Source organism: Panicum virgatum, chromosome 7N, assembly GCF_016808335.1.
Source record: "Panicum virgatum strain AP13 chromosome 7N, P.virgatum_v5, whole genome shotgun sequence".
Taxonomy (NCBI): Eukaryota; Viridiplantae; Streptophyta; class Magnoliopsida; order Poales; family Poaceae; genus Panicum; species Panicum virgatum.
The window spans coordinates 29,491,220-29,509,436 of NC_053151.1; the positions used below are offsets into that span (position 1 = coordinate 29,491,220).

General features: G+C 49.2%; 1 protein-coding gene across 6 annotated transcripts; it reads right to left on the minus strand.

The window, feature by feature from the left end:
* Positions 1-63: 63 nt before the first annotated feature.
* Positions 64-13,444, minus strand: LOC120680853 (protein SET DOMAIN GROUP 41). Of its 6 annotated transcripts, none has more exons than XM_039962433.1 (8): positions 13,301-13,444; positions 11,958-12,760; positions 11,559-11,598; positions 11,383-11,483; positions 9,817-9,915; positions 8,219-9,113; positions 7,190-7,272; positions 64-220 (listed from the first exon to the last, which is right to left on the minus strand). In XM_039962433.1, exons 2-7 carry the CDS (start codon positions 12,714-12,716, stop codon positions 7,199-7,201), a joined length of 1,968 nt encoding a protein of 655 aa, XP_039818367.1. In that variant the 5' UTR covers positions 12,717-12,760; positions 13,301-13,444; the 3' UTR covers positions 64-220; positions 7,190-7,198. The 6 variants fall into 6 exon arrangements, 4 of the variants coding, with proteins under 4 accessions (XP_039818367.1, XP_039818368.1, XP_039818366.1 ...); XM_039962432.1 differs by lacking the exon at positions 64-220 and adding an exon at positions 6,883-6,998; XM_039962434.1 differs by lacking the exons at positions 64-220; positions 7,190-7,272 and adding an exon at positions 5,929-6,998.
* Positions 13,445-18,217: the final 4,773 nt, after the last annotated feature.

The following is an 18,217-nucleotide window of genomic DNA, read 5'->3' on the forward strand; positions in this document are numbered from 1 at the left end:
GAACAAAAGAATACAAATGGATGCTCAGTTCTACTGCACATACATGGAGCATGCTGCAGTAGGTATTTATATCAGAGAATTAGATACGCAGGAGGCTTGAAAGCATTAACGGCAATACAAAATACTGGTGGCTAATATGATGGACAGTAAACCATGAAAGCAGCTCGTTTGTTGTCTAGGTGGAGATCTTTCTGTGCTCCTCCAAACGAGACAAATGGACCTGAGCAATGCCACCACAAAGTAAAAGGGATTTTAGTCCATTATTATTGGAGAGAATAATTTCTGTATTCCTCCAACCCTAGAAGGGTGGGTATATATAATACCTACACATGGGCCTCTAGATGGGCCTCTATACACATAGGCTCAATATACTCCAACACCCCCCGCAGTCTGAACTACCGGCGCAGCGGTGTTCAAGACTGGACAACAAGAAAGCCAACACCCCCCGCAGTCTGAACAACCGACGCAGCGGTGTTCAAGACTGGACAAGATGAGAGTACAAGTAGAGCACAAAAGGGCTAATACCCCCCCCCCCCCCCCCCGCAGCCACAACTAGCCACCAGCTACGTTGAGGCTGGATCGAAACTCCGAGAAGGTCGACGAGGGCAGCCCCTTGGTGAAGATGTCAGCAAACTGGGAGGTAGTCGGGACATGGAGTACCCGAACATCGCCAATGGCGACTCTGTCGCGCACGAAGTGTAGGTCGATCTCCACGTGCTTCGTCCGCTGATGCTGGACGGGGTTGGTGGAGAGATACACGGCGCTGACGTTGTCGCAGTAGACGAGCGTGCTCTTGGCGAGCGGGCTGTGGAGCTCCGCCAAGAGCTGTCGTAGCCAGGACGCCTCCGCCACGCCGTTAGCGACAGCCCGGTACTCCGCCTCGGCACTGGAGCGGGAGACAACCGGCTGCCGCTTGGACGACCAGGAGACCAGGTTCCCGCCCAGGAAGACGGCGTAGCCGGAGGTGGAGCGACGAGTGTCCGGGCAGCCAGCCCAGTCAGCGTCGGTGTAGACCACCAGCTCAGCAGAGGACGAGCGGCGAAGTACCAGGCCGAGGTCCACAGTGCCACGGACGTACCGGAGGAGACGCTTCAGCGCAGCAAGATGTGACTCCCGGGGATCATGCATATGGAGACAGACCTGCTGAACAGCGTAGGTGAGATCCGGCCTGGTGAAGGTGAGGTCCTGCAAAACGCCGGCCAGACTCCGGTAGGCAGTAGGATCATCCACCGGAGCACCCAGATCAGCAGACAGCTTCGCCTGAGTGTCGACAGGAGTGGAGCAGGGCTTGCAATCAGTCATCCCAGCCCGCTCCAGAATATCGAGGGCGTACTGCCGCTGGTGAAGGAGAAGACCAGACGGGCGAGGCTCAACAGTGACGCCCAAGAAGTGGTGGAGCTGACCGAGATCCTTCATAGCAAACTCCCGCTGCAGAGAGGAGATGACACTCTGAAGCAACTGCTGACTGGAAGCTGTGAGCACAATGTCATCGACATATAGCAGCAGATAGGCAGTCTCATCCCCACGGCGGTAGATGAAGAGAGACGTGTCAGACTTGGCCTCGGTGAATCCCAGTGTCATCAAGAACGTGCAGAACCGAGAGTACCAAGCCCGAGGAGCCTGCTTCAGTCCATAGAGAGACTTGTTGAGCCGGCAGACCATATCCGGACGACTCGAGTCCACAAATCCCGCTGGCTGAGAGCAGTAGACAGTCTCTGACAAAGTGCCGTGAAGAAATGCATTCTTCACGTCCAGCTGGTGCACAGGCCAACTGCGCGAGAGCGCAAGCGAGAGGACCGTGCGCACCGTAGCGGGCTTCACGACCGGGCTGAAAGTCTCATCATAGTCCACACCAGGCTGCTGAGTGAACCCCCGGAGAACCCAGCGAGCCTTGTAGCGCTCCAGTGTGCCGTCAGCCCGACGCTTATGCGTCCAGATCCACTTGCCAGTCACCACATTGCAACCAGACGGACGCGGCACAAGGTCCCACGTCTGGTTGGCAAGAAGAGTCGCGTACTCCTCTTCCATCGCGCGACGCCAGTGAGGATCCGTCAAGGCGTCGCGGACAGAGGAGGGTACCGGAGAGACCCACGGCTCTCCCTCGGTGGCGGAGAGAGTCGCGGCCTGGGACGCCATCCGCCGAGTCACCATGGGATGGATATGCCGAGGATCCCGATGGAGGACTGGTGGGTGGTACACCTCCGACTCGGCTCGAGAGGAAGCCGGAGCTGGCGGCGGCGGCGACGGCTCCGGTGTCGGTGTCGCACAAGCCTCCGGAGCAGGAGGCGGCGCCGGTGCCGACGCCGAACGACGCCGGTACATCTGCACCGGCTCAGTGTACCGCTGTGGCGCCGGGTTCGGCGCCGAGCGATGCCGGCACACCTGCACCGGCTGAGCGTACCGCTCAGGTGCAGTGGAAGGCACCGGGGCCGCGCGTGGCGCAGCGGGAGACACCGGGTCCGTGCGCGGCACGACCGGAGGTCCGGGGGCCGCGCGCAGCGCAGCAGGGATCACCGGAAGTGGTGCCGGTGCGCCGGGAAAACCTGCAGGAAAAGGACAGACAGGTAACGGTGGCTGAACCACCGGGTCAGTCGGAAACAGAGACGCGAGCTCGGGATCAGAAGAAGGTGTGGAGGAGGTGGAGTAGGGGAAATCCAACTCGTCCAAGACGACGTGTCGGGAGATCAGAACGCTGCGAGAGGTGAGGTCAAAGCAGCGGTACCCCTTGTGGTCAGGGGAGTACCCAAGGAACACACAACGAGTCGAGCGGGGCGCCAGCTTGTGAGAAGCGGTGGCGGAGGTGTTAGGGTAACACGCACACCCGAAGACCCGAAGGTGGTCGTAGCGAGGAGGGGTACCGAAAAGAGCGTGGTGTGGAGTGGGAGCAGGAGAAGCAGTGGACGGAAGGCGGTTGAGCAGGTAGGTGGCGGTGTGGAGGCTCTCAGCCCAGAAGCGTGGGGGGAGAGAAGCCTAGATCAGAAGGGTGCGCACGACGTCATTCGTCGTGCGAATCATCCGCTCAGCCTTGCCGTTCTGAGGAGAGGTATACGGACAAGACATACGCAGCTGAACACCCCGAGGCAGGAAGAAAGACCGGGAGGTGGACTTATCGAACTCCCGCCCGTTGTCACACTGGACGGCCTTAACGGTGAGGCCGAACTGAGTGGACACCCAGGCAAAGAAGTGGAGGAGGGTGGGGAAGGTCTCAGACTTAGCGCGCAAAGGGAAAGTCCAAGAGTAGTGAGAAAAATCATCAACAATGACCAGATAATATTTATAGCCAGACATGCTGAGTACAGGAGATGTCCACAGGTCACAGTGAATGAGATCAAAAGCATGCGAAGAAGAAAAAGAAAACGGAAGTCTAACATGACGACCTAACTGGCACACATGACAGAGGTGCTCAGCAGGAGCCCTAATACATGGAACATCGGTACTACGGCGGAGCTGGGCCAAAACGTCGCGGCCGGGGTGACCAAGCCGGCGGTGCCAGGTGGTGGAAGAAGGCGTCACGGCAAAAGCAGAAGACGAAGAAGCCGAAGGCGAGGCAGCGGAAGCAGAAAGCCGAAGAGTGTAAAGGGGCCCCGGGCTGTCACATCGGAGAAGTGGACGCCGGGAAGCCGAATCCTTCACAGTAAGACCAGAGGAGTCAAATTCGATAGAACAAGAGTTGTCAGCAGTAAACTGACGAATAAAAAGAAGGTTGTGAACCATTTGAGAAGCAATAAGAACATGAGGAAGACGAGAAGCAGAACCCACGGCGGTGACAGGAAGGCAAGATCCATCACCAACCATGATAGAAGAAGGACAAGAGGGGTGTGAGGGTCGGACAGAAGAGATGATACCAGCATCGGGAGTGGTGTGGAACGAGGCGCCCGAGTCGGCGATCCACTCGGTGCTGGTCGGCGGCGTCAGACCCATGGTGCTGAAGGACTGCGCCAGAGCGGCCTGGTCCCACCCCCCAGGCCAGGTCGGCTGCTGGCTGGGCTGAGCGGGCGGGGTCCAGGAAGGCGCGAAGAGTGGAGTAGCGCCAGTGAACATGGCCGCCAGCTAGAGCTGAGGACGAGGCCCCCCTCCCGGACCCTGGAACGGCCACATCGAGATGCGCCCTGACCATGGGTTGCTGAAGGATGGCCAGGGCGTACCTCCAGCGGCAGGGGCGGGAGCGTGAGCCGGAGCCGGTGTCGGCGCTCCGCCCCGACGGCCCCCACCGATACCGGTGTTCCCAGAAGCAGGGCCACCAGTGCCACCACCACCACCCCGTCGCCGGCGACGTCCACGGCCCCCCCTCCTCCAGTCTGCCCGGCCGGAGTAGCACCAAGGAGGGAGGTGGCAGGAGCAGTAGAGAAGGCCGGTGGAGTAGCAACGAGCGCGGCGGGGCTGGGCGAGGACGATCCGGGCGCGAGACCCCTGGTGATCTCCTCGAGGGCAAGGTCGTCCCGGACCTGCAGGAAGGTGGGGAAGGGCCTCTGGCGGGCGATCCAGCCCTTCAAGTGGTCATAGGTGCTGCTCAGTCCCCGTAGGACATTGAGCACCAAGACCCGATCGGACACTGGATCCCCGAGGTCGTGAAGAGCATCGGCCATGCTCTTCATCCGCCGGCAGTACTCACCGACGGAGAGGTCCCCCTGCACGAAGGTGCGGAAGGTGGCGTCGAGCTGGAGGGCGCGGTACTCGGCGTTGCCGAGGAACTGCCCCTCGAGCGCCACCCAGGCCTGCCGCGCGGTGCCGCCGTGTGTCCTGACGAGGTCCTGAAGATCCAGGGAGATGGTCCCGAAGATCCAGGACAGGGCGACGCTGTCGAAGCGCAGCCACGTCACGTCACGCGCCGCGATCGGCGAGTCGACGAGGACGTGGTCGTCGAGGGCGTAGCGGCGGAGGGTGAGGAGGACCTGGTCCCGCCAGCGGCCGTAGGAGGAGGACGCAGGGTCGAGGAGGACGGAGACCAGAGCCCTGATGTTCTGGACGCCGGCCGCCTGGAGGTGGAGCTGGGCGACCATGGGGTCAGTCGGGTCGTACCGAGCTCCAGATCCAGTGGGCGGGGCGTGGTGGGAGGAGGAGGTGCCGTGCTCGGGGTCGACGTGCTGGCCGGAGGAGACGCGGAGGAAGCGCTCCGCCTCGGCGACCCGGAGGGCGAGGGCGTCGGCCGTGGCGCGCTCGCGCTCCCAGGCGAGGGCAGCCACGCGGACTCGCTCCTGGGCCGCCAAAGCTTCCGACTTGGCGGTGAGGAGTGCCGCAGCGAGAGCGGCGTCGGCCTGCTGACCACGGAAGGCGGCGGCGGAGAGCGGCGCATCCATGGGAGGCATCCCGAGCTCGGGCCACATGGGATCGACGGCGGCTGCGGCGACTGCGGACTGCTTGCCGGCAGCGATCGCGGATCGGAGGGCGGTGACGGCGGCAGCGGCGGCGACGTCATCGTCCTGAGTGGCGTCAGAGGGCCCATCCGCGCCCGCGCCCGTGCCAGGAACATCCTGGTTGGCGGCGGCGGCGGTCTAGGCGGCTGTGGCGGCCGCAGGCCCTGCCTGGGCGGCGGCGGCGGCCCCACCCACAACTGCGGCGGCGCCTAGACCCTCCGGGGCGGCCAGGGCGGCAGCCCCAGAGCGGATCGGGCCGGGATTGCCCGCGCCGGCGGCCGCAGGGCCTCCCGCGGCTGCGCCCGCGCCAGGATGTCCCACGCCGGTGGCTCCAGGACCTGCGACGGCGGCGTAGGACGGCCACGGGCCTCCCCGAGCCCCGAGCGCGGCAGCAGCAGGGGAGGAGGGAGTCCAGGCGGCGGCGGCGGCGCCCAGCGCGCGCGGCGCAGGGCCTCCTGCGCCCGGAGCAGAGGAGGGAGGGAGAGGAGGGAAGGAAGAGAGGGGAAGGGAGGGGGCCGGCGGCGCCGGCGGCGGCGGCTGCTGCGGGCTGGACGGGAAAAACAGAGGAGGCTAAACCTAACCCTAACCTAGGCTGATACCATATTGGAGAGAATAATTTCTGTATTCCTCCAACCCTAGAAGGGTGGGTATTTATAATACCTACACATGGACCTCTAGATGGGCCTCTATACACATGGGCTCAATATACTCCAACAATAAATGTTGATGTAAACACACATGGAAGATGACATTTTGTTTATACACAAACTGAACTTACTCTATTTCCACATTTATGTGCACATCAACTCTATGTTGGTTGATCACAAAAATTAGAATATCCCGAATAGACCAATGGATATTCACATCTTGCACAAGCGGATACAGCCGTAACAAATTACTTGATTCAACTTAGCAGACACCACTAGGATTCCAACCCAAACTGTTCAGGAAGTTTTATAGTCCACAACGATAAATATGTTCATAATTGATAATTCTACAAATCATGGCATTAGAACAGCACAGTAGGTTTATGGTGTTCACTGTGAAATTTTAAACTGCCATAAAAGACTATGCACCACTCATTCAACAAACAGAACCATGCTATGAGATGAGGAGAGGACAAAATGCTCAATACCATCTAGAGGTTTCGCAGCATGGTGCAACACTACATCCAAAACCAAGATCTAACAGGGTTTTTTCTAGTTTTTGTCAGAACCACTAGCTTAAAAATAAATAGGCCCCAGCTGGAAATTGGTAGGCCAGACCATTAATGATGTTAAATCACCATTGGTCAGGTCAGTGTTAGCAGTATCTAGCAGCAATACAGGCAAAGAAAAATTCTAAAGCATATTCCTACAATTATTCTCACCAGAACCTGGTACTACTATTCTGATAATTAATACACCAATTCAACTTGCTATACCAGTGTCGTCTGTTTCTCGGTGAAAACAGTTGCGACATTTGTAGTTGGCTATGTAAAACATGCAGTTAGAGGCTTGCAGGTACAATTGAGTTCTGAACAAAGATAAAGCAGTAATTGCAGGGCATGATATTTGATAGCCATTCATTTGTTCACATATGTCTCCAGTACACTTGGAAAAATGGTAATCCCCGCAGATAAGACTAAATCTGGCTAAAAGATAACTGTAAATAGAAAAGAAAGAAAAAACTATGATCAGAGTATCAGACCAAAATTCACATCAGGGAAAACAAAGGAGCAAATAATAAAAGAAAAAACTATGATCAGAGTATCAGACCAAAATTCACATCAGGGAAAACAAAGGAGCAAACAATAATAGACAATCATACAACTCAATAGAATTTGGAAAACCTACAGTTTTCATTCATCTGTAAGGAACTGAGGGTGTTACAACTTGCAAGTCATTGCCAGTTCCATCATGACTGAGTGTATCATTTCCTGTAGTGGAGTTGAATGAGATGTCTTTGTTTTATTCATAGGGAATAGTAAGCATGTAACTGAAGTATAAATACATGATTTTTGTTTTTATTTGTAAAATTGTCAGGAAATGCTTTCCATCTGGACCAGTTTTGCAACCCATCCAACCCGAAACCCCATCCACAGAGAAGGAATCATGTCCATCATTAATCAAGAAGAGATATTTGTTTCCAGTTCATTGAACCAGGACATAATTGCCCAAAAGTAATGCTAAATTTTTCCCATCGCCACAATATTCTAAAAAATCTTTTGAATTATTGGTAGGCTACACCATTCATCATGAGCGGTCAAAGACTTGCAACTGGTAATAATAATATGATGATTTGAGAGTATCTTCCAGTCACAAATAGCTAGCCTTTTCTAGACGTAGGAACATTAAACAAAATCTTCATGGCCAGCTTAATAATGATTCCATCCGTAACAAGAAGAATTTCCACCCTAACCAGGCAGCATATGTATCCTTTTTGGATAATAATAAGTAAATAAACGAAAAGTGAACCAGGGATCAACCATTATGGAATGAAAATCCAATTAGTTTCAGACAGTCTCAGAGCACACTTTCAGATATAAACTGCTACATACATATATCAAAGGACAAATAATAAGCGAGGTGAAAGCACAGAAGTATGATGTTATCTAGCCCTATGAAAATTTTAGCATCTATTTCTCATTAGAACAAACAGAATGGTACAATGTAAATTGCCCAACTTCCCAGTGGGAAAAAAAATACTACAGATAGACTATGGTTGTGTTAAACAAAACAATGGGATTGACCATACACCATCTAGAAATTAATATCGACAGCCCCTGATACTGGAAACAGAGCATATCAAAAATAAAATTCTACTGGCATCACATTTTGCAAGAACAGCACTATGCCAAAAAAAGTCATGTATAATATTGATACCTTCAAGTATATCTTTAGCATGGTCTATCAGATAATGTTGTGGGCCATAGCATATACTAGTGAGATATTTGCAATACGTGACACAACAAATAGCCAAACTAAGAATGCACTCTTTCTGTTCCTTTGTGAAAGGTGTAGGATTATGTGCAGAAAGATTGGCATAATCTTCCTCGGAAAGGAGAGACGGAGATATTGCCTTTCCAAGCCAACTGAAATCTATAGGATTCTTGATCTTTTCCAGGCAGGGTAAACCTTGGACGAGAAATGACCAGCAATGAAACGACAAAAGTAACATTCGTTTGCGAAATCCTTCACAAGTTGATCTGAAATCATTGTACTTCACTGAATCAAGTTTTACAGAACTTTCTGGACATGAAGGAAAGGTGAACTTAGCCTCAGATAAAAACTGCCTCATTTCTCCCTTCATAGATTCGACAAGTAAAAACAATGACTGCCCAGCACCTATTAGAAAATGCGACAGTGCCATCATAAAAGAACATTCAGATAAGAATAGATGATTCATAGCTCCAGCGAGTAGTAATGAATAAGCAGCTGCAGCTTTGGCCACTCTGAAAAGATCATCACTTTTTTCTCCATACAAACTGCCCGTTTTGTAACTTAGGGCACGAAATCGGTAAGCAGAGGCAAGTGCTATGTAAGCAGTAAAACAGACACGATGAAGAGGGTGTAGTATATGTTTTCTCCCTGAAAGTTCCCCTTTCTGCAAATCTCTCATCAAGTTTTCAGAAAGCATGCTTTCAATCATATCACAGCAAGCTTTGGCATCTTCGCCTGATGAGTATTCAGATATTGCTTGTTGTAAGCCATCATCCAAATCCTTAACTGTTGGAGCTGCAACAGCATCCTCTGGTTTATTTAAGTCCCTAGCATCACACTGATTAAGATAGTCATGTCAAGAACTGGTTAAGACAGTTTGTTATTTTTTGCAAAAAGTTTTGACAACTAGCAACATGTGCATTAAGCTAAAAATTCTTTTCTTGTAAAAGTATAAAATGGGCTTAAAATAAAACATTTGTGTCACTGACTGCTGAAAGTATTGTTATCTATTTTCAGGGACATTTACAACACAGCAGCCAAACTAAGGAATTCAATGAATAGTAAGTGGTTAAAATAAGCTCGGAATTGTTAGGTTTCATGCACCAACCAGATGAACCCAAAAGCTTAAGCTATTGGGAAGAGGTGGGCAATCCACTAATACTTCACAACACTCCCACTCACATGCAGCCGGAACAAGGCGCAAATGTGGAAATAAAGAAGGGAGCGGAGGACTTAAAAGATGCCTCTACTAGAACTAGAACTCGAACTCGAGACCTCTGGCTTTGATACCATGTTAGGTTTCATGCACCAACCAAATGAACCCAAAAGCTTAAGCTATTGGGAAGAGGTGGGCAATCCACTAATACTTCACAACAGGAATCAGAGTAACAGACCTGATAAATTTGCTAACAGTTTCCATGACGCTCCATGATAATGTGAAAGTGGGAAATTTTAATTGCTTGTGAACATGCCAATGCTAAAAGAAGCACATGAAAAATTGCAAATAAATGATGAGGTTTTATCCCAGTTTTCATTCTTACATTCAAAAGAAGATCCACATAAGGCTCTGGTAATGATATACAGCGGTTGCAAGAACAAATGAATTTATACTTTAACCACAGATCCGAATGCCTTGCTTCCTGGAAAGAGATGTTACAAGCATGACAGGATAAGTGAATAAAGAATGAAATGCAACCAGTAGAAAAAGAAGAAATTTCCTTTTCCTTCTTATTGATGCTATATGTTGGGCCTCGGCTTGGTAACTACTGATAATTTTAGCCTAGCTTTACTAAGACAGTTAATATGCATTAACTAATCATTAGTGGAATCACTGGTAATGTGTATACCAGCCTACACCAAAACATCAAAATAAAAAAGGCTTGTCAAAATTTTGTTTTCCTCAGCGAAAGTGAGGAGAACAAAGTTTCAAGACAAATAGTCAGCTTTGTTTTTGCGAACACGCAAAAGGCTTGAACTAGCCACCCAAAGAGTCTGCAACGAAGCTAAAGACAATCTGGGGAAAATGCTTAAACTAGTATGTAATAAAGTTTACATGACATGAGAATTTGCAAATGCAGACTACAGTAGTAAGTAGGTGTGATTGTTCAAGTCAGAGATATCTTTTGCGCCAGCAATGCATTGCTAATCAGAACATCATATCATGTATCAAAATTCAAAAACAGTGGCTCACAAGAAACCACAATAACAAAATTGAGTAATAGTGATATACAGTGGTTCACAAGAAACCACAATAACAAAATTGAGTAACAGTGATAATACTCTCTCCAGGCCGCTTTTTTAGGCACCAGCGTGTTTGCACTTTGGCCGCAATGTAGGGCGCGCACCTATGCACGAGGCATACCATTAGGCATGGCTAAGTAAAAATGAAGCGTTTAGAGGGTGCATCACGCACACATGCATGCAAATTGCAGGCGCTCAGCCAATCCCATGAACTTGGCATGGCACCCGATGCTGGAATTAAACTCGGACGAGCTCCCAACCATTTTTCTTGGTTCCTGTACTTAAATCGCTGGCGCCTAAAAAAACGGTCTGGAGGGAGTATGCTTTAATTGGTGAAATGTCAGGTGCACATGAGTATACAAGTAAATATATGCAAGACTAAATCTCCTCCCTCGGACCCAATCTGAATGGCCCAAGTGACAGGTGGATATCATCCGATCCCCTTGTCCACCTTTTAATTGCACTAAATTTAATTGATCCCTAAGTTAGCCCAAAAGGGATAAGAGAACTTCCACCTCCCATGTAGGCCACTCAGATTAGGTTCAAGGACAGTATTGAGTTTGTGCATATGTTCACCAATATATCCTTGTGCACCTGATTTTTTCCCTTGATAATTTTGTTAAACATGGAAAAGAATGTTACGGCCCCATGAAAAAATTTACCAAAGTTCAAAAATTAAGCACAAATATGATAATGTACGGCCACCTAATAAACTAAATACCCGGTGCACGTGGTAACCTTGATTTAATTCTTCAAAAAAATAATGTATGGGCATCTAATATATGATCATGACTATATGATAGTGACTGACTGAATGTGTTGGTAAATTGCAAATATGGGTTCAGAGAAATTCAACAAAGCAGTACCTTGGTCTGGAGAAGATCAATGTATGTTATGCAAACTTCATCTCCCTTGTTAATTGGTTTTGTGCAGCGAACAATAACTCTTGGACCATATTTGCAGAGTGCTAGGAAACAATTAATGAGAAAAGTTTAGAATGATGCATTTATACATTGCAACATGGTAGCATGTAGTGAAATACCGTTGGTACAATCAGCTTCCTCATACTGCCAAGCATGCCACTGCAACCAATAACAAACACAATATTCACTGTACATTCAATATGTAATACCTCAAGCAAAGAAAATAAGTGCTTTCCTAGAAGCAAGAATCCATGCAGACAAACTATCAATTGCCGAATATGACCTAATGACTCAAAAGATACGTTCATGATATTTTATTTTATCTGGTATTCTGGCTTTATGAATATATTAGTATATCGCAGCATAAATTGATGACCAAAGTTATGTACCAGTTCCATGTCCAAAAGGACATTATTGACCTGAGAGAGTATCTTATAAGCATTAAAATATATTCTCAGTATATGATGCAAGCAAAATTTTATCAGGTACTAAACAAAATGATAATGAGTTTCCTTTACCACATCAGCTGCAACTCCTTTGCTAGCAGGGACTACACATGATTTTGATTGGTGTGAAATACAGTTTTCATTCTTCGGAGCCAATACAAATCTGTACGAAGCATTGGGAAAGCAGCTGTGGTTGAACCATGAGAAACTTGGGCCATACACAGCAATTCCCATAACCAGCCCTTCGCTAAGCTGTACCTCAACACTATTTGTAATCACTGCCCATAATGCCATCCTCTCAACTTTAACTCCATCAGGTAAACTAACATAAGACAGTGCCCTTGATTTTCTAGAAGATGACATCAGTAGGCTCCCCTCCAATATCCTCTCAGCAATCTCCTCATCTTCCTCCTGAGCTTCCTCAATACCACTTGCTGAAAGACCACCAATCCTACTGTACTGGCTGATTGAATCAGATGAAACAAGATCATGCATCTCAAGCACATAAAGAAGTCGGAGGGCAGCACGTAAATCACTTGTTCCTTCAGTAACATAGTTAGGGGAAGCTCTCTTGAGGTGGTCCATAAAAAAGCAACATTCACCAGAAGAAGAATGCACCAATGAATCTGAGCTTAAGCACTCCGAGCAGCAGTATCGAACAGAGCAGCACATTGTGCAAGACATGGTGTAGGGGGATTGTGGTGGTAACTTGCTGAAGCATGATGAGCAATGGGAGTGGAGGAACACATCATGTAGGGCGGTGGCGTAAGGTGCAATTGCCCCAGTTAGGTCCTCCGACATGTTTACAGATTCCCGAGCCCTCATCTCCATTGCCAAGCATTGAAGCTTCCTGTCTGTGATGTTCTGTCTGCACTCTGCACATAGCATGTAATGGGAAGACTGAGCCTTTTTTTAGGGAAAAAAAAAGAACAGAACTTGATTATTTTTTATTTTGGTATCTCTTCTTTTTTTCGCCTTTTGAAGTAAGTTGTTTCCACTTTCCACCTGAACCTCACTCTTGTGCACCCAGGCTTTTCAGGCCAACAATTTGAGAAGACAACCCAATGCTTATCAAATTTGAACTTAATCTAAAAGTAAAGTAACCAGGCTAACTATTACAAGCCTACAACCATCCCATAACACGCGTAAAATAATATCCCAACCTTTTCCTCCCCTTCAAAAAAAAATTCCTCCAAAATCGATATGCTTAAGCGAAAGAGAACAGAAGTAAACTAGACCAAGCAAAAAACTAGAATACCTATCTGAAGGCTGCAGCAGTTGGGTACCAAAAAAATGAATAATCCACAGTTGATTTGTGCTCCCAAATCCCAACCCACCAATGGCCTCGCTAACATAGGACTACACCAAACCCTTGCCAAGTAAGAAACGCTAGACTGAAGAGAGGCTCTACTTGCCTTGATCGAACGAAGCGCCGTCCACGGAGGAGGCTGCGTTGGCCGTCGGAGGTAGGATGCGTAGCTGAGAGGAGAGGAGAGGAGAGGAGAGGGAGTCACCAAGGCGGCGGCGCCGTAGCTTTCGTTTAGCTTTTCACAATGGAGAGAGAGAGAGAGAGAGAGAGACGGCGTGTGGGGCGTCGGGGGCGGAGACGAGAAAAGCTAGGCCGGGACTGGATCCTCCGTGGGCACACTGATGAATGGAACCTGGAACGATAAAAAAAAAGAACTTGGCAACGATATATATTTCATATTTATGTCAAAAACCACAAATGCTCAGCAAATTCAAAACCGTTCGAAACCATATATATATATATATATATATGACGAGTTTTATCTACACTCGCTTGTAGTTACTCTCACTATCAGTATACCACCGTACATATGTTCGCATAATCATTTATTATTTGAGTATGTTCATATACTAATTCTAAGATACTTTAAAGGGATATATATTGGTAAGGAAACAGGCAAAAGCATTCTGGAAACTTACGAAGAAAGGAGGATGCACCCGTGACAATAGGTACAAGAAATTCACAGCTATCTGAAAACAACACAAGTAGTCCATAGGTCATATATATCTTCCATTTTTTGAACAAGAAGGAATAATATTCTATATTTCTATACATGGTAAATCTGATTTAGTAACAGTGAAAGATTAATCAGATTAAAATTATGGAATTAATAAGGACTCAAATTTCCTAAATCGCAATCACTAGAGGAACCGGCTCCGGGCTCCTCAAAGCACCCTCCCTCTCCTTTGAAGTCTACGACGGTCACGGCTATACATTTTGGGTCGGCAGGGAGAGAGCCTGCCACCGCAAATTAATAAACTCTAATATAATCTCATCCGGAAAAGAAGTGAACTAAGGCATAAGGTGCCTTGGATGCTGCGTGAAGGAGGGAGGACCGAGACGAGTGAGCGAACGCGTCCACCAGATCACCGAACAGCAACGCCATGAGCGGAGCCGAAACACCTTTAGCGATCGCTGCTATCGACCCGGTTGCCATGAGCGTGACGTCTTTGCGGTCTGCAAAGGCGAACATCATATGCAGGGGCACGCGGGCAGCGGCGTCCGTCTCTTCGCCAACAGTAGCCGCCATTCTTGTCACAGCACCGAACAAACAAAACACTTTTGGCTTGCAAACAAAGAGAACAGATTTATATCGGATTATTCAATCTGATCCATTTGCATGCATGGATGGAACGGGCGTACCTGATTCTACGCGCCCGAAACAACTACCGAGCAGGATTCTTCCGTCTGCACTGCAACAACCGCAGACCCGCTTGCACATGCACAAATAGTGGTGGACGTGGACGACGAGCTGGCTCGGCTCGTTTTTTTTGAACGAGACAAAATCTGCGCAGTGCGGAGGGGTGGAGACGTCGGCGATGGCAAAGCAGCACAGGGCGGTCGGCAAGGCGGACGGACAGGTGACGGCACGACGACAAACAGAGAGGACGACGTTGCGGCGCGCCGGGGAGCATGGAGCAGAGCCGCCGGCCGACGCCTCTCCTAGCACGGATCTGCAGAGAGCCAGTTGGAGTTGATGATCTTCAACGACTGGCGACTGCAGAACGAGGTTGCTGAGGCACCTCTTCCGGCGCCGGCGGCCGTTGGGGATCTGAGCGGCGTAGGAGGAGGCGGCCGGCTGGAATCGAGGCGGGGCCGCGGGAGGATGGGGCTCGGCCGTCAGGAGGCGCTGAGCGGTGCGGTCGTGGGGTCTGTGAAGAGCCGGAGTCCGGACTTCTTCGGGACAAAATCATGGACTTGCAACGGCGGCGGCGCGCGGCGCCTCACGCGGAGAGGCCAAGAGGCGGCAGAGTATCCGTTAGGCAGTTGTGCATGATCGGGTCTTGCCCTGGTTGTGTGCTGTAGTGAAGCTTCGACGTGCGCTTTGTTCGCACGGGAGCAGGTCGTCCGCCGCACGGCAGGGAGGCCCAAAATAAGCCGGCGGCCTCCACGCGCTTGCCCGTGGGCCGGTTCTCGTTCCACGGCCAAGTTAAAAAGGCGGGGCCTTTTGTTTTGGAAAAAGTCCATTGGTGCCTCAACTATCAACGGTCTGGGTCTGGTTCTTATAAACTCTAAAACCAGACATCCGCGGCCCCTAACCTTTTGAAACCGGGTATGCAACGTCCCTAAATTCTTTAGAAGTGGTTTAAAAATGGTTTTATATTTTTTTTAGTTTAAAAATAAATCTAATAAATATCTAATAAAGTTTTTTAATCATACAAAATATTTCTAAGCTTCAAAAAATTTGAAGAAAAATATAAGAGATGGATGGGTACACGAGAAGCCCAAATAAAATATTTATTTCTCATGAGAATATCTCTAAAATCTTTCAAAAATTACATTTGGCTCTTGAAAAATGAGAAAATATCCAAAAGATCTAAAAAAAACTACACAATATTTTAAGTCACATATAAACACATTTTAGAAAATTTCCACAGTATAAATATGAGATACGACCCACACAAATGTAACATATATTAATGTTAAATACATTTGTGCTGAATGCATTCGTGCCGGCTTCATCTCATGTTGTTGCCATGAAAAGTATCCAAGATACAATTAGACATTGATTAGAATATAATAGTAATTTTCATATTTTTGATAGTTGTCCATTTTGTTAAATGTAAATATAATTTTTAGAAGAGTTTAGAGATATTTTCATGAGGTCTAAATATTTTATTTGGGCTTTTCGTGTCCCAATCCATCTTTAATTTTTTTTCAGATTTTTTCGATGTGTAGAGATATTTTTTTATAATTTCAAAACTTTATTAGATATTTATTAGATTTATTTTTGAACTAAAAATAGAAAACCACTTTTCAAAACCAATCCTAACGGACTGAGGGACGTTGCATACCTGGTTTCAAAAGTTAAGAGACCGCCGATGTCTGATTTTGGAGTTTAAGAGCAAAACTTGAACTCCATTGATACTTGAGGGATCACCAGCCGACTTTTTCCTTTCGTTTTCTACGTTCGGCTCGAGCTTTGATGCGCTGCCATGTGCCATGACCTGTCCTATGTCTTGGGCCGGCCGGTGTGGCCATTCCTGGCCTGTTTGCTTCACGGCCTCGGGCCTCACAGGCAGCTGCTGCACCATGCCTGATCCAGGCGTGGTTTGCAGGCTTCCAAGCGAACAGGACTCGCCGGGTTGAAGATGACGAGCCCACTCGGCAAGTCCAACTAGTCTGTCTCCGTGCACGACACGACGGGGCAATACCGCAATAGCCTTATCATTTTTTTAGATAAAAATAGCCTAATCTTTTACCATCCTGCAAAATGACACATCCTGCACCCACCGTGTAGAGCTACTTTGGCATCTTGATCCCTTTAATAACTAACTTGGGCGCACGCTTCGCGGACTCAACGCCGTTCACTGTGTTCGGCAGCTCTAGCACTCTCCAGCCCAACAATATTTTCCTCTCACACCATTCTAGCATCAGTCTTCAGCCAGCCAACAGTATTTCCCTCTCACACCATTCTAGCATCAGCCTTCAGCTAGCCAACAGTATTTTTCTCCCACACTACTCCAGCCACCAACTCAGTTCCAGCCCAGCGAACAGAGTTGTGTGCGTGCGTTGGCGTTTGGTTGGAGCACGGCACCGCTGGTCGCTGCGCCGAGCTCGTTCCGGCACCCGGCCGGCGCCACCACCTTTGGGCTTCTGCATTTTCTGCAGCTGTTTTTAATTTTTTTATGTATATATATATATATTTTTTGCGACGGTAACCGGCGGGACGCGAGCGTGGTAGCTGGCGGGCTGTCACGTACGCGAGCCTGCCATTCCATTAACGCCCGCGCGCACAGGTTCGTACATCGTCGTACGCTGATTGATTACCGAAAGCGAGGTTCACAGCCGAACGACACACACAACATATATACTCCTACTTATATAGATCCTAGGATCCTGACGAGAGAGAGAGAGAGATGGACACAGGACACACACAAACACGGACGCAGTGACGAATGTTGGCATGTTGTTGCGAAGCGCGCGTGGTGGCGCTGCTGCTAGCTAATTGCCATTGCCGATTGATGGCTACTGCTGCTGGCCGGTGAGTGGTGATGGATCACTGTCTGCCATGGTAGGGACTTCGTACTACGGCGTGTCCTTGGGCTCGCGAGCTCACTGCCATTAGCTGCACGTGTTTAGAGCCGACGGTGGAAGATTGGCGTCGTCCAAATAAATGATGGAGGATTGCAGCAGGTCGCTGGCCCTGGCGACGAAGACGCGTACCGGCCGATAGCGCCAGTACAGTACTCCCTGTCCCTGCGCCTCCGTCGTTTTGGCCACTGGGTACCGTGGTCCCGCTACGGGGTACGTACGTGTGTAGTATTTCTCGGAAGTCTATACTACTGACGCAGCGCGACCTGACGTAGTGACGTGTATTTGTACAGCCCCGGCAGTACGCTCGTCGTAGGTGTCATTTCAATTTACAAAGCATGTAACCCCTCGGAGCCTCAACCCCTCGTGGTTTTAAAAGGGTATATAATTTTTTGATACATCTTTGATTACCCATTTTATTAAAAAATTAGTGTAAATAAATAAAACGTGAGTTCTATTTTATCAAGGATGAAACAAATCGTAACAAAATACTGATGTTCACATAATGTTTCGAACAAGCTACACTTCAACCGATGGATTGGAACCGCCCGATACAGATCCAACGAGCACCGGATCTTCTTCATCCTCTCCTACCGGCTCCCCTGCCTTAGCCGCAACCCCTCGCATCCGGCTGTGACACGCCGCAAGATCCGCCCCCTCCAGCCGCTACCACACTTAACAATCCAATTTTTACGCCCCTGCCACCGGCCCCGCCCATCGCCCGCTCACCGCCCGCGGCACCGGCGCCGGCGCCGCCATCGCACCTTGC